A 23,231-nucleotide genomic window follows, 5' to 3' on the forward strand; every position below is an offset into this window, starting at 1 on the left:
TTCACTCACGCCGCGTGCGGCTCCTTGAATTTCCCGACCTGCTGGATGTGGTACATGAGATCCCCCCCGGTGACGTATTCCATCACAAAGTACAGCCGGTCCTGCCAAACCAGTTCGGACCAGTTTGGACCAGTTTGGGCCAGTTCGGACCAGTTTGGACCAGTTTGGGCCATTCTGGACCAGTTTGGGCCAGTTTGGGCCAGTTTGGGCCATTCTGGACCAGTTCAACCCAAATCTCCCCTTCCATTGGCTCCCATTGGCTCCCATTGACTTCCATTGATTCCCATTGATTCCCATTGGTTCCCATTGGTTCTCGTTGGTTCCCATTGATTCCCATTGACTTCCATTGATTCCCATTGACTTTCATTGGTTCCCATTGATTCTCATTGGTTCCCATTGATTCCCATTGACTTTCATTGGTTCCCATTGATTCCCATTGACTTTCATTGGTTCCCATTGATTCCCATTGACTTTCATTGGTTCTCATTGATTCCCATTGACTTTCATTGGTTCTCATTGATTTCCATTGGTTCCCATTGTCTCCCATTGGTTCCCATTGAGTCCCATTGATTCCCATTGATTCCCATTGGCTCTCATTAGCTGCCATTAATTCCAATTGGATCCCATTGACTTCCATTGATTCCTATTGGTTGCCATTGGTTCCCATTGGTTCCCATTGATTCTCATTGGATCCCATTGATTCCCATTGGCTCCCATTGATTCCCATTGAATCCCATTGGCTCCCAGTTGCTCCCAGTTCATCCCAGTGTCCCCAGTTCCCATTCCCAGTTGCTCCCAGTTCAACCCAAATCTCCCGTCCCATTGGCTCCCATTGATTTCCATTAATTCCCATTGGCTCTGAATGATTCCCATTGGCTCCCATTGGCTCCCATTGATTCCCATTGATTCCCATTGATCCCCATTGGCTCCCATTGGCTCCCATTGGCTCCCATTGGCTCCCATTGATTCCCATTGGCTCCCATTGGCTCCCATTGATTCCCATTGATTCCCATTGATCCCCATTGGTTCCCATTGGCTCCCATTGGCTCCCATTGGCTCCCATTGGCTCCCATTGATTCCCATTGGCTCCCATTGATTCCCATTGGCTCCCATTGGTTCCCACTGATTCCCATTGATTCCCATTGGCTCCCATTGGCTCCCATTGATTCCCAATGGTTCCCATTGCTTCCCATTGGCTCCCATTGATTCCCATTGGATCCCATTGGATCCCATTGATTCCTATTGATTTCCATTGGTTCCCATTGATTCCCATTGGTTCCCATTGGCTCCCATTGGCTCCCATTGGCTCCCATTGATTCCCATTGGCTCCCATTGACTCCCAATGGCTCCCATTGGTTCCCATTGATTCCCATTGGCTCCCATTGGTTCCCATTGGCTCCCATTGGCTCCCATTGGCTCCCATTGATTCCCATTGGCTCCCATTGACTCCCAATGGCTCCCATTGGTTCCCATTGATTCCCATTGGCTCCCATTGGTTCCCATTGGCTCCCATTGACTCCCAATGGCTCCCATTGGCTCCCATTGGTTCCCATTGGCTCCCATTGGTTCCCATTGGCTCCCATTGACTCCCAATGGCTCCCATTGGCTCCCATTGATTCCCATTGGCTCCCATTGGCTCCCATTGGCTCCCATTGATTCCCATTGGCTCCCATTGGCTCCCATTGGCTCCCATTGGCTCCCATTGGCTCCCATTGGTTCCCATTGATTCCCATTGGCTCCCAGTCCCTCCCAGTCCCTCCCAGTCCCTCCCAGTCCCTCCCAGTCCCTCCCAGTTGCTCCCAGTTCCTCACGGGGGTCTGGAACGTGGAGTGCAGGTGTGTCAGGAAATGTGGGCGGGGCCCCAGGGCCAGGACCCTCCTCTCCACCAGGGTGGAGGCGGCGTCGTCGTCCTGAACCACCACGTCCTTCTTGAGGATCTTGATGGCGAAAAGCTCGGCCGAGTCGCGCCGCTCCGCCAGCATCACCTGGGACACACATTGGGGAAAAAATCAGGGAGTTTTGGGGAATTTTTTGGGAATTTTTAGCTTTTTTTTCTGATTTATTTTGGAATTTTTTGGGATTTTTTATTTGGATTTTTTTTGGAAATTTTTTGGATTTGTTTTGGATTTTTTTTTTTATTTTTTTCCGATTTTTTTCCGACTTTTTTCTGATTTTTCCAAATTTTTTCCCAATTTTTTTTCCCCGATTTTTTTTTCTGGTTTTTTTTTTTAATATTATTTTTTTTCCGGATTTTTATTTATTTTTTTCAGATTTCTTCCCAAATTTTTTTCCCTTTTTTTTTTTCTGATTTTTTTCCTGACTTTTTTCAAATTTTTTTTCCCGATTTTTTCTGGATTTTTTTAGATTTTTTTTCCCCGATATTTTCTTTCAGTTTTTAAAATTTTTTTCCCTTTTTTTTCCTATTTTTTTTTTCCCAAATTCTTCCAATTTTTTCTGATTTTTTTTCCCTTTGTCATTTCTGATTTTTTTATTATTTTTTCCCGATTCTTTCCAAATTTTTTCTGGTTTTTTTTTTCAATTTTTTTCAATTTTTTTCAATTTTTTTCTGATTTTTTTTCAATTTTTTTTCTAATTTTTTTCTCCAATTTTTTTTGGACATTTTTTTCCGATTTATTTTCGATTTTTTCCACATTTTTTCCGCATTTTTTCCACATTTTCCACACAACTCTTATGGCGTTTCAGGAATAGTTTATGGTGTCCTTCGTGTCCCAAGAAATTCAGAATTTTTAGGAATTTTTGGGAATTTTGGGTTCGTTTTGGGGCATTTTGGGGCCATTTTGGGGCCGTTTTTCACCATTTTTGCGCCTTTTTTTTGGATTTTTTTTGATTTTTTTTGGATTTTTTCCCAATTTTTTTTGGGAATTCTGGGAACTTTTGGGAATTTTGAAATCTCACCTCCCTCCAGGTGTGTCCAGTGAGTTTTGGGATAATTTTGGTTTATATTGGGTGGATTTTGAGCCATTTTGGGGCCGTTTTTCACCGTTTTTGTGCCGTTTTTGTGCCGTTTTTTCGGGGATTTTTTGGGAAAATTCCAGAATTTTTAGGAATTTCAGGAATTTGTGTGTCTGACCTTGCCAAAGCTGCCCTTGCCCAGCACCATGAGGAAGGTGAAATCCCCCAGGTGGGATCGGCCCCGTTTGGCCTCGGTGGGGGAGGGGAGGGGGGAGGGGCCCAGGGTGGGGGAGGGGCCGGGGCCGCGTCGCACTTTCTGAAAAAAAAAAACGACAAAATTCCAATTTTTAAAACCATTTTCCCATTTTTTCCCATTTTCTCTCTTTTTTTCCCATTTTTTTCCCATTTTTTCTCTTTTTTCTCTTTTTTCCCCATTTTTCCCCATTTTTTCCTCATTTTTTTCCCAATTTTTTCCCATTTTTTTCCCTTTTTTTTTTTTCCCATTTTTTTCAAATTTTTCTTCATTTTTTTCCCATTTTTTCCCTTTTTTTTTCCCATTTTTTCCCTTTTTTTTTCCATTTTTTCCTCATTTTTTTCCCCCTTTTTCCTCATTTTTTCCCTTTTTTGGAGCTTTTTAAACCCCCCCTCAATTTTTCCCATTTTCCCCAATTTTTTCCCAATTTTTTTCCAAAATTTCCTCCCAATTTTTTCCCATTTTTTCCCCAATTTTTTTCCTTTTCCCCCCAATTTTTTTCCAATTTTTTCCCCAATTTTTCCCATTTCTCCCCAAATTTTCCCATTTTTTCCCAGTTTTTCCCCCAATTTCCCCCCATTTTTCCCCATTTTTTCTCCATGTTCCCCTTTTTCCCTATTTTTCTCCAATTTTCCACAATTTTCCCAATTTTTTCCCCATTTTTCCAAATTTCCCTCCAATTTTTCCCATTTTTTCCCATTTTCCTCCAATTTTTCCCCCAATTTTTCCCAATTTTTCCATTTTTTCCATTTTTTTCCCCAATTGTTCCCCCAATTTTTCTCGATTTTTCCCAATTTTCCCATTTTTTCCCATTTTTTCCCCATTTTTACCTCGTAGAGCTCCAGGGGGTAATTGCAGGCCTGGAAGAGACAAAAATAAATTGGGGAATTTTTGGGAATTTTGGAATTTTTTAAAAATTTTTTTGGCAATTTTCTGGGATTTTTTGGGAGATTTTTGGGGTGTTTTTTTTTGGGAATTTTATGGGAATTTTTGAAATTATTTTTGGGAATTTTTGAGAAATTTTCGGGGGAATTTGGGGATTTTTTTTTTTTTTGCAATTTTTGGGATTTTTTTGGGAACTTTTGGGCAATTTTTGGGATTTTTTTTTTAAATTTTAGGCATTTTTTTGCGATTTTTGGGGATTTATTTTATTTTTCTGGGGATTTTTTGGGGGATTTTTGTGAATTTTTTTCTTTAATTTTAGGGCAATTTTGGGGCAATTTTTGGGACTTTTTGGGGATTTTTGGGGGCAATTTTTGGGACTTTTTGGGGGGATTTTTGGGTAATTTTTTGTGATTTTTTTGCGATTTTTTTTTTGTGATTTTTTGGATTTTTTTTGCGTATTTTGGGATTTTTTTTTTTTTTTAATTTTAGGACAATTTTGGAACAATTTTTGGGACTTTTTGGGGGGATTTTTTTGGGACTTTTGGGGGGGATTTTTTTGGTAATTTTTGGCTCTTTTTTTGCGATTTTTTGGGATTTTTTTTGCGAATTTTGGGGATTTTTTGGGGGATTTTTTGGGGGATTTTTTTCAATTTTAGGACAATTTTTGGGGGATTTTTGGGGACTTTTTTGGGGGATTTTTGGGGGAATTTTGGTGGATTTTGGGGCTCCCAAACCTCGAATTTGGGCCGGAGGCCGCAGTCGTCGGTGTCGGCCACGGGGACGTTGTAATATTCCCCCTCCTCCTGGTTCAGCAGCTTAAACCTGAAAATTCGGGAAAATTTTAGGAAATTTTGGGAAATTTTGGGGAAATTTTGGGATTTCAGGAGGTTTTGGGAAGTTGCTCCTTGAATTTGTCCCAAAAATCCCAAAATTTCCAGAAAAAGTGGGAAAATTCTCCCCAAATTCAGTAAATTTAACCCGAATTTTCTGAAAAAAATCCACTCGAAATCTGAAAAAAGTCCCCAAAAAATTCCAGAAAATTCCCCAAAAAAATTCCAAAAAAAAAATCCCCAAAACTGTGAAAAAAAAAAGGAAAAAAACCCCAAAAAATTAAAAAAAAAAATTGAAAAAGCTCAAATAAAAACTGAAAAAAAAAAATTGGAAAATAATTTTTAAAAAATTCCAAAAAAATTAGTAAAAAATTTTTAAAAAATTCCAAAATTTCCCCCAAAAATTTCATAAAATTCTCCCTTAAAATCTTCCCAAAAATTCCAAAAAAATTCTTAAAAATAGGAAAAAATTCGAAAAAATTTCAGAAAAAAAATTCAAAAAAATTCTGAAAAAAAATCCAAAAAATTCTGAAAAAATTCAGAAAAAAAATCCCCAAAAATTCCAAAAAATTTGAAAAAAAATTCCAAATACATTAAAAAAAAAATCGAAGAAAATTTAAAAAAAATAAAAAAATAATCCAAAAAAAATCCAAAAAAAAATTTAAAAAAAATCCAATTTTTACCCGAAAAAATCCCATTTTTTTCCCAATTTTTCCCCAATTTTTCCCCCAAAAAATTGAATATTTTTACCATCCATCCACGTGTCCCTTGAGCAGTTCAGCCACCCTGAAGCTCATGGCCCCCATGAAATCATTTCTGGACGTTCGATCCCAATCCCAAAAAACCCCCAAAAATCCAAAAAAATTCCCAAAAAAATTCTCAAAAATCCCCCAAAAAATTCTCAAAAAAATTCCCCAAAAAATCCCGAAAAAAATTCAAAAAAATGACAAAAAAATCCCAAAAAATTCCAAAAAAATTTTTCAAAAAATCGAAAAAAATTCAAAAAAAATCTGAAAAATTTCCAAAAAAATCCCAAAAAATTCTGAAAAAAAATTAAAAAAAAAAAAATCCAAAAAAATCTGAAAAAAATTCAAGAAATTTACAAAAAAATCCCAAAAAATTCTGAAAAAAATCCCAAAAAATTCTGAAAAAAACCCCCAAAAATTCCAAAAAATTGGAAAAAATTTCGAAAAAAAAATCAATAAAAAATCGAAAAAAAATCGAAAATAATCCGACAAAAATCTAAAAAATTAGAAAAAAAATTCGAAAAAAAATCGAAAAAAAACCTGAAAAAAATCCGAAAAAAATCCAAAAAAATTCCAAAAAATTTCCGATTTTTTCCCAATTTTTTCCCAGCTTTTTTCCCCAATTTTTCCCCAATTTTTCCCCAAATTTTACCATCCATCCACGTGTCCCTTGAGCAGCTCAGCCACCCCGAAGCTCATGGCCCCCATGAAATCATTTCTGGACGTTCGATCCCAATCCCAAACCTCGACCGACAGTCGTCGCTCCGAGTCCCCGGGCCGGAGGGTGCTGCAAAAAAAAATCACTTTTTTTAATGGAAAATTCAGAATTTTTGAGAAAATTTGGGGTTTTCTGGGTGATTTGGGGGATTTTGTGATTTTTCCTGATTTTTTTCCCATTTTTTTCTGATTTTTTCTGATTTTTTAATGATTTTTTAATGATTTTTTTAATGATTTTTTTTCATACTTTTTCATTTTTTTCTGATTTTTAATGGTTTTTTACTGATTTTTTTTTCATTTTTTCCTGATTTTTTCTGATTTTTAAATGATTTTTAAATTATTTTTTTCCCTTTTTTCTAATTTTTTAATGATTTTTTTCCCATTTTTTCCCCATTTTTTCCCCATTTTTCCCCAATTTCTCCCCAATTTTTTCCCCATTTTCCCCATTTTTCCCCCAATTTTCCCCCAATTTTTCCCCATTTTCCCCCCAATTTTTCCCCAATTTCTCCCCAATTTTTTCCCCATTTTTCCCCATTTTCCCCCAATTTTTCCCCAATTTTTTCCCATTTTCCCCCCAATTTTTCCCCATTTTTTCCCCATTTTTCCCAATTTTTTTCCCATTTTTCCCCCATTTAATTTTCCCCATTTTTCCCCAATATTTTTCCCCAATTGTTTTCCCATTTTCCCCCAATTTTTTCCCATTTTGACCCTATTTTTTTCACAATTTTTCCCCTTGAATTTTTCCCATTTCTCCCCCAAATTTTTCCCCTTTTTTCCCTTTTTCCCCCCCAATTTTTCCCATTTTTCCCCATTTTTTGTGGGTTTTCCCCCATTTTTTGTGGTTTTTTCCCCATTTTTTTGTCTTTTTTTCCACATTTTTTCCCCATTTCTCCCCCGATTTTTCCCCAATTTTTCCCCAACTTTTCCCCAATTTTTTCCCCATTTTTTCCCCTTCCTCCCCCACCATTCTCATTTTTTTTCCCCAATTTTTCCCCATTTTTCCCCAATTTTTCCCCAATTTTTCCCCAATTTTTCCCTATTTTTTCCCCATTTCCTCGCTGATTTTTTTCCCAATTTTCCCCATTTTTTCCCCATTTTTTGTGGGTTTTTCCCCATTTTTTCCCCATTTTTTGTGGGTTTTTCCCCATTTTTTCCCCAATTTTTTCCCATTTTTCCCCCAATTTTCTCCCATTTTTTCCCCATTTTTTCCCCATTTTTTCCCCAATTTTTTCCCAATTTTTTCCCCAATTTTTCCCCATTTTTTCTCCCAATTTTTCCCCAATTTTTTCCCAATTTTTCCCCCATTTTTTCCCAATTTTTCCCCCATTTTTTCCCATTTTTTCTCCCGATTTTTCCCTGAATTTTCCCTTTTTTTTCTCCCTATATTTTTCTCACTTATTTTCCCCATTTTTCCCCATTTTTTGTGGGTTTTTTCCCCCATTTTTTTCCCATTTCTCCCCCAATTTTTTCCCCATTTTTTCCCATTTTTTTATGGGTTTTTTCCCCATTTTTCCCCAATTTTTCCCCAATTTTTCCCCATTTTTTCCCCATTTTTTGTGGTTTCTGTCCCCATTTTTTGTGGTTTTTTTCTCCATTTTTTTGTCTTTTTTTCCCCATTTTTCCCCAATTTTTTCCCAATTTTTTCCCCATTTTTTCCCCATTTTTTGTGGTTTTTTCCCCCAATTTTTTCTCCAATTTTTCCCCATTTTTTCCCCATTTTTCCCCAATATTTCCCCCCTTTCCTCACAAGAGAAAGGCCTCGTTCCACACGGGGTTCAGCGTCGCCTTCACCGTCCTCGTTTTCTGCTTCGAGACGTTCTTGGGGTCCGGGATCAGCTTCAGCTTCACGTAGGGATCCGACAGCCCGTTGGGATCCATCGGGATCAGGTTCCGGGCTTCCCCAACTGCAAATTCCACAAATTTTGGGGAGAAATTTAAAAAAAAAATGAAGAAAATCGGATGAAAAACGACGAAAATACGACGAAAACCGGGCGAAAAACGACCAAAAAATGGGATTTTTTGGGGATTTTTGGGATTTGGGTTTAGAGAGATTTTTGGGATCCATCGGGATGAGCTTTTGGGTTTCTCCAACTGGAAATTCCCCAAATTTTGGGGAGAAATTTAAAAAAAAAATGAAGAAAATCGGATGAAAAATGACAAAAATACGACGAAAAACGACCGAAAAACGGCGAAAAAATGGGATTTTTGGGATTTGGGATAAAGAGAGTTTGGGATCCATCGGGATCAGGTTCCGGGCTTCCCCAACTGGAAATTGGGGAGAAAAAATGGGATTTGGGAAAAAAAAAATGAAGAAAATCGGATGAAAAATGACGAAATTGTGGCAAAAAACGACCGAAAAACGGCCAAAAAACGACCAAAAAACGGTCAAAAAATAGGATTTTTTGGGGATTTTTGGGAATTGGGATCTGAGAATTTGGGATGAGATTTTGGGGAGAAAAAATGGAATTTGGGGAAAAAAATAATGAAGAAAATCCGACCAAAAATGACGAAAATACGACGAAAAACGGTCAAAAAATGGCAAAAAAAGGGTCAAAAAATGGGATTTTTTAGGGATTTTTGGGATTTGGGATCTGAGAATTTGGGATCAGGTTTTGGGCTTCCCCAACTGGAAATTCCCCAAATTTGGGGAGAAATTTAAAAAAAAAAGAAGAAAATGGGATGAAAAATGACAAAATTATGGCCAAAAATGGCAAAAAAATGGGATTTTTGGGGGATTTTGGGGGGAATTTTTGGGGAATTTTTTTGGATTTTGTTTTGAATTTTTGGGAATTTTTTTGGAATTTTATTTTGAAGTTTTGGGAATTTTTTGGGGAATTTTTGGGGGAATTTTTTGGGAATTTTTTGGGGAATTTTTTGAGAATTTGTTTGGAATTTTTTTTGGAATTTTTTGGGGGAATTTTGGGAATTTTTTTGGAATTTTGGGGGGAATTTTTGGGAATTTTCTTTTGATTTTTTGGGAATTCTGGGGGGAAATTTTAGGAAATTTTTGGGGATTTTTTTGGGGAATTTTGGGGGGAATTTTAGGGAATTTTTTTGGGATTTTTTGGGGGAAATTTTGGGGAATTTTCTTTTGAATTTTGGGGAAATTTTTAGGAATTTTTGGGGGAATTTTTTGGGGAATTTTTGGGGAATTTTTTGGGGGGGACTTTTTGAGTATTTTTTGGAGAATTTTCTTTTGAATTTTTGGGGATTTCTTTGGGAATTTTCAGGAAATTTTTGGGAATTTTTTTGTAAATTTTTGGGGGGGGGATTTTTTAAATTTGTTTTTTTAATTTTGGGGCTTTTTATTTGGATTTTTTGGCCAATTCCAGCCTCGTTTTCCTTCATTTTTCCCTCATTTTTCCCTCATTTTTCATCGGATTTTCACGGGGTTTTTTTTCCCTGGATTTCCCACAATCATTCCTGTATTTTTTTTTTAGGTTTTTTTGGGAATTTCAGTTACCAGTGACGTGGAGCTGCTCCCTGGGAATTCCTGGATTCTCCCAGGTCAATTTTGGTTATTTTAGGTGGAATTTTGGGTCATTCCCAAAGAATTTGGGTCATTCCCAGGGATTTTTTTGGGGTGGATTTTCATTTTAAAAAATCGGAAAAAAAAGAGCAAAAGTTGGGGAAATTTTTGGGAGTTTTTATGGATTTTTTTTTTTTTTAATTTTTGATGATTTTTGTGGGGAATTTATAGGGAATTTTTGGGGAATTTTGGGGAGTTTTTGGGAGAATTTTTGGGGAATTTTGGGGGATTTTTAGAAGTGATTTTGTTAATTTTTTGGGGGGATTCTTGGGGTGATTTTTTGGGGAATTTTTGGGAATTATTTTGGGGAATTTTTGGGAATTTTCTTGCGAATTTTTTGGGGAATTTTTAGGGGAGAATTTCGAGGATTTTTTTTTTTTTTTTTTTTAATTTTGGGCAAATTTTTTTGAATTTTGGAAAGTTTTTGCAAATTTTTTTTTTTTAATTTTGGGCAATTCCAGCCCTGTTTTTTTCCATTTTTCATCGGATTTTCACGGGGTTTTTTTTCCCTGAAATCCCCAAAAATTCTTCTGACCATTTTTTTTCATCATTCCCGAATTTTTTTTGGGAATTTTGGGTTACCAGTGACGTGGAGCTGCTCCCCGGGCAGGGCCTGGATGCGGATCTGGAGTCGCCCGCGACGCTCCGTGTGATCCACCCCACACAGGCTGGGCACCGACTGCACACAGCGCTTGTGGACATTCATTTCACAGCCTAAAAATAGAAAAAAATAAAGAAATTGAATAAATTTGGGAATTTCTGGGATTCTGGAATTTTTTGGGATTTTTTGGAATTTTTTTCGCCTTTTTTTCGGCTTTTTTTGGCATTTTTTTGAATTTGTATTTGAATTATTTTGAATTTTTTGTGATTTTTAAATGAGTTTCTGGGTTTTTTTTTTTTAATTTTCAAATTGTTTTGGGGGTTTGGGGATTTGAGGAATTTTTTTGGAATTTTTTGGGATTTTTTAGGGATTTTTTTAAGGATTTTTTGGGGATTTTTGGGGATTTTGGGCACCGACTGCACACAGCGCTTGTGGACATTCATTTCACAGCCTAAAAATAGAAAAAAATTTCAATTTTAGGAATTTTGGGGGTTCGGGGATGTTGGAGAATTTTTGGGAATTTTTTTGGAATTTTTTGGAATTTTTTCAGGTTTTTTTTCGGCTTTTTTTTTGGCATTTTTTTGGATTTTTATTTGAATTTTTTCAATTTTTTTTTGTGTTTTTTTTTTTAAATTTTTAAATGGATTTTTTTTTTATTTTGAGGGTTTTTTACTTTATTGGGTGTTTTGGAATTTTTTGGGATTTTTTGAGATTTTTCAGAACTTTTTTAGATTTTTTTTCAGATTTTTTGTTGGCATTTTTCGGACTTTTTTCAATTTTTAAGCTTTTTTTGCGATTTTTTTTTCAAATTTTTGGAGAATTTTGGAAGCTTTTGGGGGATTTTTTTTAATTTTCAAATTGTTTTGGGGTTTGGGGATTTGGGGAATTTTATGGAATTTTTTGGGAATTTTTTTGAAATTTTTGGGGATTTTTTAAGGATTTTTTGGGGATTTTTAGGATTTCTGGGCACAGACTGAACACAGCGCTTGTGGACGTTCATTTCACAGCCTAAAAATAGAAAAAAATAAAGAAATTGAATAAATTTGGGAATTTCTGGGGTTCTGGAATTTTTTGGGAATTTTTTGGCAATTTTTTGGGAATTTTTGGGGGGATTTTTTGACGATTTTTGGGGATTTTTCGGTGATTTTTTGTGACATTTTTAAAATTTTTTTTTGGATTTTTGGGGGATTTCAATGATTTTTTTTTATTGTTTATTTTTGGGGGATTTTTTTTTTTCTAATTAGGGGATTTTTCATAAATTTTGGGGATTTTTTAGGGGGAATTTTGGAAATTTTTTGATTTTTTGGGATTTTTTTTTTGGATTTTGGGTTTTTTTAGCAGAGTCTGCACCCAGCGTTTGTGAACATTCATCTCACAGCCTGAAAAGGAGGAAAAAATAGCGGAGAAATTAAAATTTTGAGAATCAAAATCAAAAAAAATGACATTTTGAGAATCCCCCCAAAAATCAAGAAAAAAAATCCCCCCAAAATAATAAAAAAAAAAAATTAAAAACCCCAAAAAATCCCCAAAATTCCCCAAAATCCCCAATAAAATCCCCCCAAAAAATCCCCCCAAAAATCCTCAAAAAATCCCCCCAAAAATTTATTTTAAAAAATCCCAAAAATTTTATAAAATCCCAAAAAATTGATTTAAAAAATCCAAAAAAATCCTCAAAAAAAATCCCTAAAAATCCCCTCAAAAATCAAGAAAAAAAAAAAAAAAACACCAAAAAATCCCCCAAAAAATCCCCTCAAAATTTATTTTAAAATCCCCAAAAATTTTATAAAAAATCCCCCCAAAAAATGAAGGAAAAAATCACCAAAAAATTCAATTAAAAAATCCCAAAAAATCAAAATAAACCCCCAAAAAACCCCCCAAAAAATCCCCCAAAAAATCCCAAAAAAATCCCAAAAAATCCCAAAAAATCCCAAAAAATTCCCAAATTTCCCTGATACCCCAAAAACCCCAAAATCCCAAATTTTCCCCAAATTCCCATTTTTTGGACTCACAGGAACATTTCATGCCCTGGTGAAACGCTTTAAAATCCAATAAAAATCCCTTTAAAATTCAAAATAAATCCCTCAAAATTTCCCCAAAAATCCCAAAAAAATCCCCAAAAAAATCCTCAAAATTTTAGAAAAAATCGCAAAAAAATCCCCCCCAAAAATCCCCAAAAAATTGTAAAAAAACCCCTCAAAAATTGTAAAAAAATCCCCAAAAAATCCCGAAAAATTTTAAAAATCCCCCAAAAATTACAAAAAAAAAAAAACAACCCCAAAAAATCAAGAAAAAATCGTGAAAAAAATCCCCAAAATCAAGAAAAAAAATCCCCCCCAAATTTGTTTTAAAATCCCCAAAAATCAAGAAAAAAGTCCCCAAAAATTCAATTAAAAAATCCCCAAAAAAATCAAGAAAAAATCAAGAAAAAATCCCAAAAAAATCAAAATAATCCCCCAAAACCCCCCAAAAAACCCCTCAAAATTTTCCAAATTTTTTCCCAAACCCCCCAAATCCCTGAAATTCCTTAAATTTCCCCAAATTCCCATTTTTTTTGGACTCACAGGAGCATTTCATTCCCTGGTGGAATGGTTTAAAATTCAATAAAAATCCCTTTAAAATTCAAAATAAATCCCTCAAAATTTCCCAAAAATCCCCCCCAAAAATCCTCAAAATTTTATTAAAAAATCCCCAAAAATTGTAAAAAAACCCCCCCAAAAATCCCCCCAAAATTTATTAAAAAATCAAAAAAAAAAAAATCCTCAAAAAATCCCCCCAAAAATCCTCAAAATTTTAGAAAAAAATCCCAAAAAAATCCCCCCCAAAAAATCCCCAAAAATTTATTTTAAAAAATCCCAAAAATTTTATAAAAAAATCCCAAAAAAATTGATTTAAAAAATCCCAAAAATTCAATTTAAAAATCCCAAAAAATCAAGAAAAAAATCCCCAAAAATCCCTCAAAACCCCTCAAAATTTTCCAAATTTTTTCCCAAATTTTTCCCAACACCCCAAAATCCCAAATATCCCCAAATTTCCCCAAATTCCCCCAAAATTCCCATTTTTTTGGACTCACAGGAGCATTTCATGCCCTGGTGGACGAGGCCGTAGAGGAGGGAGCCGCAGTGGTCACAGAACGTGGGGCTGCTGTAACTGTGAACTTTGAATTTGTGCTTGTTCCGGGGGTCCTGGGGAAAAAATGGGGGAAATTTTAAGGATTTTGGGCAAAAATCTGAATTTTGGAAAAAAAAAATGAAGATTTTTGGTGAAAAAATGAAGATTTTAGGGCAAAAAATGACATTTTTAGGGGGAAAAATGGGGATTTTAAGGGGAAAAAATGGAATTTTTTTAGGCCAAAAAATGGGAGGTTTTTGGGAGTTTGGAAGGAGAATTTTTGGGGTCTTGGAGTTTTGGGTGAAATTCTGGAGATTTTGGGGAAAAAATCCTGAAATTTTGAGTGAAAAAATGAAGATTTTTGGTGAATTTTTGGTGAATTTTTTTGTGACTTTTTGGTGATTTTTTTGCTGATTTTTTTAGTGAATTTTTGGTGAATTTTTGGTGAATTTTTTGTTGAATTTTGGGTGAATTTTTGGTGAATTTTTTGTGAATTTTTTGTGAATTTTGGGTGAATTTTTTGTTGAATTTTGGGCGAATTTTTTGTTGAATTTTGGGTGAATTTTTGGTGAATTTTTTGTGAATTTTTTGTGAATTTTGGGTGAATTTTTTGATGAATTTTTGGTAAATTTTTGATGAATTTTTGGACGAATTTTTTTATGAATTTTGGGTGAATTTTGGGGGGAATTTTGGGCGAATTTTTGATGAATTTTTTTGTGAATTTTTGTTGAATTTTTGGACGAATTTTTTGTGAATTTTTGGGGTGAATTTTGGGGGGAATTTTGGGCGAATTTTTGATGAATTTTTTTGTGAATTTTTGTTGAATTTTTGATGAATTTTTGGTGAATTTTGGGGGAATTTTTGGGGTGAATTTTGGGGTATTTTGGGCGAAGTTTTGATGAATTTTTGATGAATTTTTGGTGAATTTTTTGGTGAATTTTGGGGTATTTTTGGGTGAATTTTGGGGTATTTTTGGGTGAATTTTGGGGTATTTTTGGGTGAATTTTGGGGTATTTTTGGGTGAATTTTGGGGTATTTTTGGGGCAAATTTTGGGCAATTTTGGGGGATTTTTTTGGTGACTTTCGGGCGACTTTTGGTGGAATTTTTGGGGATTTTTTTGGTAAATTTTGGGGTATTTTTGGGGTGAATTTTGGGGTATTTTGGGGTGATTTTTGTGTATTTTGGGGCCTCACATCAGTCTGGGGTCCCTTTCCTGCCCCGGGACATTCGAAGGTCACGAACTCGTGGCAACGTTTGTGAACCACAAAACTGCAAACTGCAAAAAAAACGGGAAAAAATCATAAAATTTTAACAAATTTTCCCAAAAATTCCCAAAATTCCTTCAAATCCCCCCCAAATTCCCAAAAATCCTTCCCAGAACCCTCAAAAATCCCCAAATTTTCCCAAAATTTTCCCCAAAAAACCCCAAAATTCCCCCAAATTCCCCCCGGAACTCCCAAAAATCCCCAAATTTTCCCCAAAAATCCCCAAAACTCCCAAAAATCCCCAATTTTTCCCCAAATTCCTCCAAATCCCCCCTAATTCCCCCCAAAAAACCCAAATTTTCCCCCAATTTTCCCAAATTCCTCCAATTCCCCCCCAAATTCTCCAAATTTCCCCAAAATTGCCCCAAATTTGCCCCAAAAATCCCCCAAATTTACCCAAAAATCCTCCAAATCTCCCCCAAAATCCCCAAAAATGCCCCAAAAATCCCTCCCAGAACTCTCCAAAATCCCCCAAAAATCCCCCGAATTCCCAAAAATTCCCAAAATTCCCTCAAAATCTCCAATTTTTTTCCCCAAATTCCCCCCAAAACCCTCAAAATTCCCAAAATTTCCCCCCAAATCCCCAAATTTTCCACCAAAATCCCCAAAATTTCCCCCAAATTGCCCCAAAATTTCCCCAAAAATCCCCCAAAAATCCCCAAAATTTCCCCAAAAATCCCCAAAATTTCCCCAAAAATCCCCAAAATTTCCCCAAATTGCCCCAAAAATCCCCCAAAAATCCCCCAAATCCCCAAATTTTCCTAAAATTTTCCCCAAAAATTCTATTTTTAACGTTGCTGAGCAACAGGCTCGGTTTCCATGGCAACGCCCCCAACCTGTCAATCATCGCCCTGGCCACGCCCACAAAGATTTTGGGGATTTTTGGGAATTTTGGGGAAAAATTTGGGGAAATTTGGGGGATTTTGGGGGAATTTTGGAGATTTTGGGGGAATTTTTCGGGGATTTTTTGGGATTTGGGGGAAAATTTGGGGGATTTTGGGAATTTTTTGGGGATTTTGGGGAAAATTTGAGGAATTTTAAGGGAATTTTGGGGGGATTTTTGGGTAAAATTTGGGGAATTTTGAGGCAATTTTTTTGGGGAATTTTTGGGTAAAATTTGGGGAATTTTGAGGGAATTTTGGGGGAATTTTTGGGTAAAATTTGGGTAAAATTTTGGGAGGGATTTTTGGGGCAATTTGGGGTGAATTTTTGTGAAAATTTTGGGGTAGTTTGGGTAAAATTTTGTGTAAAAATCTTGGGAAAATTTTGGGGAATTTTGAGGCAATTCTGGGGAGAAATTTTGGGAAAATTTGAGGGAATTTTGTGGCAATTTTGGGTAAAATTTTGAGAATTTTGGGGGGAAATTTTGGGTAAAATCTTGGGAAAAATTGAGGAATTTCGAGGCAATTTTGGGTAAAATTTTGAGAATTTTGGGGGGAAATTTTGGGTAAAAATCTTGAGAAAAATTGGGGAATTTTGAGACAATTTTGAGTAAAATTTTGAGGAACTTTTTAGTGAATTTTGGGAATTTTGGGAATAAATTTTATATAAATTTTATACTATTTTAGGCCACATCTCACCCATGCACTGCAGGCCCTGTTTGCCGATGCCCCTGAGGAGAGAAAAACAGTGACCAAATGACCAAATGACCAAATGACCACTCAGGTGACCAAATGACCACTCAGGTGACCCCCAGGTGACCCTCAGGTGACCAACTGACCATCTGGAGTGACCACAGAAGGGTCAGACCCATAAAGAACCGCCATATTGGGAGTGACCACTCAGGTGTTTGACCCCCCCAATGACCCCAAAATGACCCCGAGTGACCAGATGACCACTCAGGTGACCCTCAGGTGACCCACTGACCATCTGGAGTGACCACAGAAGGGTCAGTCCCATAAAGAACCCGCCATATTGGGAGTGACCACTCAGGTGTCTGACCCCCCCAATGACCCCAAAATGACCCCAAAATGACCCCGAGTGACCAGATGACCACTCAGGTGACCCTCAGGTGACCAACTGACCATCTGGAGTGACCACAGAAGGGTCAGGTCCATACACAACCCGCCATATTGGATGGACACAAGAGTGACCACTCAGGTGTTTGACCCCCCCAATGACCCCAAATGACCCCGAGTGACCAGATGACCACTCAGGTGACCCAGATGACCCCTGAGATGACCGACTGACCAGATGAAGTCGGTGCAGTGGCTGCAGAAGGGTCAGTCCCATAAAGAACCCGCCATATTGGGAGTGACCACTCAGGTGTGTGACCCCCCAAATGACCCCGAGTGACCAGATGACCACTCAGTTGACCCAGGTGACCACTCAGGTGACCCAGATGACCACTCAGGTGACCCCCAGATGACCCCTGAGATGACCAACTGACCAGATGAAGTCGGTGCAGTGGCTGCAGAAGGGTCAGTCCCATAAAGAACCCGCCATATTGGGAGTGACCACTCAGGTGTTTGACCCCCCCAAATGACCCCAAATGACCCCAAAATGACCCCGAGTGACCAGATGACCACTCAGGTGACCCCCAGGTGACCAACTGACCAGATGAAGTCGGTGCAGTGACCACAGAAGGGTCAGTCCCATAAAGAACCCGCCATATTGGGAGTGACCACTCAGGTGTGTGACCCCCCCAATGACCCCAAATGACCAGATGACCACTCAGGTGACCCCCAGATGACCCCTGAGATGACCAACTGACCAGATGAAGTCGGTGCAGTGACCACAGAAGGGTCAGTCCCATAAAGAACCCGCCATATTGGGAGTGACCACTCAGGTGTTTGACCCCCCAAATGACCCCAAATGACCCCAAATGACCCCAAAATGACCCCGAGTGACCAGATGACCACTCAGGTGACCCTCAGGTGACCCACTGACCATCTGGAGTGACCACAGAAGGGTCAGTCCCATAAAGAACCCGCCATATTGGGAGTGACCACTCAGGTGTTTGACCCCCCAAATGACCCCAAATGACCCCAAATGACCCCAAAATGACCCCGAGTGACCAGATGACCACTCAGGTGACCCCCAGGTGACCGACTGACCAGATGAAGTCGGTGCAGTGGCTGCAGAAGGGTCAGTGCCATAAAGAACCGCCATATTGGATGGACACAGGAGTGACCACTCGGGTGTGTGACCCCCCCAATGACCCCAAATGACCAGATGACCACTCAGGTGACCCCCAGATGACCCCTGAGATGACCGACTGACCAGATGAAGTCGGTGCAGTGGCTGCAGAAGGTGGGCTGTTTGAAGAACCTGGCCGTGAACCGGTGACTCTTGACCTCGTGCACCACCTTGTGCCTCAGCGCCCCCCGGCGGCAGAACAGCGGCCGGCCGGACACTCCGGCCACTCCTCCGGCCACTGACCGCTGCTCCGGCTCAGCCAAGGCCATGGCTGGACACCTGGACGGACACTGGCCGGACAGATGGACACCTGTGGAGAAAGGAGAGAGGTCAGATGGACACCTGGATGGACACTCGGACACCTGGATGGACACCTGGACAATGGCCAGACACACTGACCACACCGGCCACTGACCACTCCAGCTCGGCCAAGGCCATGGATGGACAGATGGACACCTGGGTGGACACTGGCCGGACAGATGGACACCTGTGGAGAAAGGAGAGAGGTGAGGTGGACACCTGGATGGACACACGGACACCTGGATGGACACCTGGACAATGGCCGGACACTCCGGCCACTCCTCCGGCCACTGACCACTGCTCCGGCTTGGCCAAAGCCATGGCTGGACACACGGATGGACACCTGGGGAGAGAGTGGACAGAGAGAGAAAGGTGAGGGAGAGACCTGGATGGACAGATGGACATCTGGACACCTGGATGGACACCTGGACACTCCGGCCACTGACCACTCCGGCTCGGCCAAGGCCATGGATGGACAGATGGACACCTGGATGGACACACGGACACGGGGACAAACTCACGGACACCTGGACAGACCCGTGGACACCTGGCTGGACATCTGGACACCTGGACGGACACACGGACATCTGGATGGACACCTGGCCGGACACCTGGACACCTGGCTGGACATCTGGACACCTGGACGGACACCTGGACATCTGGCTGGACATCTGGACATCTGAATGGACACCTGGACGGACATCTGGACGGACACACGGACATCTGGATGGACACCTGGACACCTGGACGGACACCTGGACAGCTGGACAGAGGCGTGGACGGTCTCACGGACTTGTGGACACCTGGATGGACACAAGGACAGAGCCGTGGCCGGACACACGGACACCTGGCTGGACACCTGGACATCTGGATGGACACCTGGATGGACACCTGGACACTTGGCTGGACACCTGGACATCTGAATGGACACCTGGACACCTGGACAGACACCTGGACATCTGGCTGGACACCTGGACATCTGGACAGAGGCGTGGATGGTCTCACGGGCTCGTGGACACCTGGATGGACACAAGGACAGAGCCGTGGCCGGACACACGGACACCAGGGTGGACACACGGACACAGGGATGGACACAGAGGTGGACACACGGACACTGGGGTGGACACAGGGACATGGGATGGACACACGGACACAGGGACACACCCACAGCTGGACACTGGAGTGGACACAGGGATGGACATTGGGGTGGACATGGACACAAACCCTCAGGGGGGATGGACAGACCCACAGATGGACATTGGGGTGGACACACGGACAGACCCACGGACACGGGAGTGGACACTGGGGTGGACAATGGGGTGGACACAGGACTGGACACAGGGGTGGACACATGGACACACGGACAGACCCACGGACACGGGAGTGGACACTGGGATGGACACTGGGATGGACACAGGGGTGGACACGGGGATGGACAGAGGAGTGGACATAGGGACACTGGGATGGACACAGAGATGGACACTGGGGTGGACACACGGACACACCCACAGCTGGACATGGGGACGGACACGGGGATGGACACACGGACAGACCCACGGACATGGGGATGGACACAGGGATGGACACGGGGATGGACATGGGGATGGACATGGGGATGGACACTGGAGTGGACACAGGGACACACCCACAGCCGGACATGGGGGTGGACACAAGAACGGACATAGGGACAGACCCACAAATGGACACTGGGGTGGACACGGGGATGGACACTGGGGTGGACACACGGGTGGACACTGGAGTGGACACAGGGACAGACCCACAGATGGACACTGGGGTGGACATAGGGACAGACCCACAGACGGACATGGGGATGGACACAAGGATGGACACAGGAATGGACATGGGGATGGACACAGGGGTGTCCACTGGAGTGGACACAGGGACAGACCCACAGCTGGACATGGGGGTGGACACAAGGATGGACACTGGGGTGGACATGGGGACACACCCACAGCTGGACATGGGGGTGGACACAAGGATGGACACTGGAGTGGACATGGGGATGGACATGGGGATGGACACAGGGGTGTCCACTGGAGTGGACACAGGGACAGACCCACAGCTGGACATGGGGATGGACACAAGGATGGACACTGGGGTGGACATGGGGACACACCCACAGCTGGACATGGGGGTGGACACTGGGGTGGACACAGTGATGGACATGGGGACAGACTCACGGACACGGGGACAGACCCACAGCTGGACACAGGAGTGGACACAGGGATGGACACTGGGGTGGACATGGGGATGGACACACGGACACACCCACAGCTGGACATGGGGGTGGACACAGGGGTGGACAAACAGACCTATGGACATGGGGATGGACACAGATGGACACAAGGGTGGACACAGGGGTGGACACGGGGATGGACACAAGGATGGACACACGGATGGACACTGGGGTGGACAGACAGACCCACAGATGGACACAGGAGTGGACACAGGGATGGACACACGGACACGGGGATGGACATGGGGATGGACACACGGACAGACCTATGGATGGACAGAGGGGTGGACATTAGGGTGGACACAGGGATGGACAGATGGACACACGGACACACCCACAGCTGGACATGGGGGTGGGCACAGGGATGGACACACGGACACACCCACGGCCACTCGGACAGACGGACACACCCACGGACAGACGGACACACGGACACACCCACGGACAGACGGACACACGGACACACCCACGGGCTCACACTAACCCCCCCCCACCCCCAGGACTGACCTGAACCCTCCGGCCACCGCTCGGACACTCGGACACGCGGCCGGACCCACGGACAGCGAGCCCGGACAGACCCACGGACACTCCAGGCGGACACACGGACACTGCCGAGCCCGGACAGCCCCACGGACACCCGGACAGCCCCACGGACACTCGGACAGCCCCACGGACACTCGGACAGCCCCACGGACACTCGGACACTCGGCCGGGCCCCGCGGCAGCCGGAGAGGGGCGTGGCTTAGCGCGGTGGGCGTGGCTTAGAGAGCGAGGGGGCGTGGCCTCGGCATTGCGGCAAATGAGGGGAAGGGCCTTGAGGGGGGCGTGGCTTAAAGGGGGCGTGATTTAGGCTCCAATTACTTTCTATGGAGGGGGCGTGGCTTAACCCAATTGCTTTCTATGGAGGGGGCGTGGCTTATGCGTCTATTCATTTCTATGGAGGGGGCGTGGCTTAGGCTCCCATTGATTTCTATGGAGGGGGCGTGGCTTAGACTCCCATCGCTTTCTATAGAGGGGGCGTGGCTTAGACTCCCATTGCTTTCTATGGAGGGGGCGTGGCTTAGACGCCCATTGATTTTAATGGAGGGGCGTGGCTTAACCACCCATTGCTTTCTATGGAGGGGGCGTGGTTTAGACTCCCATTAAATTATATGGAGGGGGCGTGGCTTAGACGCCCATTGCTTTCTATAGAGGGGGCGTGGCTTAAGCGCCAATAGATTTCTATGGAGGGGGCGTGGCTTATTTCCCCATTGATTTCTATGGAGGGGGCGTGGTCTCGCCCTGCGGCAATGGGCGTGGCTATGCAAATGAGGCGCGGCGGGCGGGATTTTTCTTAAAGGGGCCGCGTCACTTGGGAGGAGGATTTTTTTATTTGGGGCTCTGGAGCTAAATTTGGGAATTTCCAAATAAAAAATCTCGGTCGGGTCCCAAAGGAGCCTCCCCGGACCTAAATTTTGGCGGGAAATGAGGACGGGTCACCCCTCCCCCCACCCCCCTCGAGGGGCCCAAAATTGGGGTCGGGGGGGGGTGGGGGAGGGGCCGGGCCCGCCCTTTTTTTGGGGATTTTTTTGGTTTTTTTTTTCTCCCAAAATTCCCAAATTTTGGGGGGTGGGAGAAATTTCAGCCCCCCTCAAACCACCCTAAAAAATCCTTTTTTTTTCCCCCCAAAATTCCCTTTTTTTCCAAAAAAATCCCTTTTTTTTCCTCCTAAAATCCTTTTTTTTTTTCCCCAAAAATCCCTTTTTTTTTCCTCTAAAATCCCTTTTTTCCCCTCCTAAAAATCCCATTTTTCCCCTCCAAAAATCCCGATTTTTCCCCCAAAATTCCCATTTTTTTCCTTCCTAAAATCCTTTTTTTTCCTCCTCCCCAAAAATCCTTTTTTTCCCCTTCCTAAAATCCCTTTTTTCCCCAAAAAAATCCTTTTTTTCTCTCCCAAAAATTCCCTTTTTTCCCTCCTAAAATCCCAATTTTTCTCCCCCCAAAATCCCCCTTTTTTCCCTCCTAAAATCCGGATTTTTCCCCCCAAAATCCCCTTTTTTGTTCCTTTAAAATCCCTTTTTTTCCCCCAAAAAAATCCCTTTTTTCCTCCTCCCCAAAATCCCCTTTTTGTTCCTTTTAAATCCCTTTTTTCCCCAAAAAAATTCCCTTTTTTTTTCCCCCCAAAATCCCTTTTTTTCCCAAAAAAATCCCTTTTTTCCCTTCCTAAAATCCTTTTTTTTCCCCCCCAAAATCCCATATTTTTTTCTCCTAAAATCCCATTTTTCCCCAAAAAAATTCACTTTTTTTCCCAAAAATCCCTTTTTTCCCCCTCTAAAATTCCCATTATTTCCCAAAAAAATCCCAAATTTCCCCCCAAATCCCCAATTTTTTACCCTCAAAAATCCCAATTTTTTCCCCTCCTGAAATCCCAAGTTTTCTCAAAAAAATTCCAAATTTTTCCCCAAAAAATTCCAATTTTTTCCCCAAAAAATTCCAAATTTTTCCCCAAAAAATTTAATTTTTTTCCCCTAAATTTCTCCCCCAAAATCCCAAATTTTTCCCTCCAAAATTCCCATTTTTCTCCCCCAAAATTCCCATTTTCCCCCCAAATTTTCTCCCCCAAAATTCCCATTTTTCTCCCCCAAAAATCCAATTTTTTCCCCAAAATTCCCATTTTTCTCCCCCAAAAATCCCATTTTTTTTCCTCCA

At 41.4% G+C, this 23,231-nt stretch overlaps 1 protein-coding gene across 1 annotated transcript in view; it reads right to left on the reverse strand.

The window, feature by feature from the left end:
* The window catches only part of PRKCG (protein kinase C gamma), a gene marked incomplete at its 5' end in the record, with an annotated part of 29,154 nt that extends 10,399 nt beyond the window's left edge, over positions 1-18,755 (reverse strand). Inside the window, 15 exons of the mRNA XM_083882121.1 lie at positions 10-101; positions 1,812-1,985; positions 3,092-3,229; positions 3,997-4,026; positions 4,786-4,873; positions 6,280-6,414; positions 8,092-8,248; positions 10,456-10,587; positions 13,545-13,656; positions 14,777-14,859; positions 16,429-16,460; positions 18,071-18,296; positions 18,391-18,473; positions 18,555-18,629; positions 18,733-18,755. Of these exons, the coding sequence (XP_083738247.1) occupies positions 10-101; positions 1,812-1,985; positions 3,092-3,229; positions 3,997-4,026; positions 4,786-4,873; positions 6,280-6,414; positions 8,092-8,248; positions 10,456-10,587; positions 13,545-13,656; positions 14,777-14,859; positions 16,429-16,460; positions 18,071-18,296; positions 18,391-18,473; positions 18,555-18,629; positions 18,733-18,755 (1,580 nt within the window). The remainder of the gene's footprint in view (positions 1-9; positions 102-1,811; positions 1,986-3,091; positions 3,230-3,996; positions 4,027-4,785; positions 4,874-6,279; positions 6,415-8,091; positions 8,249-10,455; positions 10,588-13,544; positions 13,657-14,776; positions 14,860-16,428; positions 16,461-18,070; positions 18,297-18,390; positions 18,474-18,554; positions 18,630-18,732) is intronic.
* Positions 18,756-23,231: the final 4,476 nt, after the last annotated feature.

This window comes from Zosterops lateralis (assembly GCF_965231275.1).
Source record: "Zosterops lateralis genome assembly, chromosome: 37".
NCBI lineage: Eukaryota > Metazoa > Chordata > Aves > Passeriformes > Zosteropidae > Zosterops > Zosterops lateralis.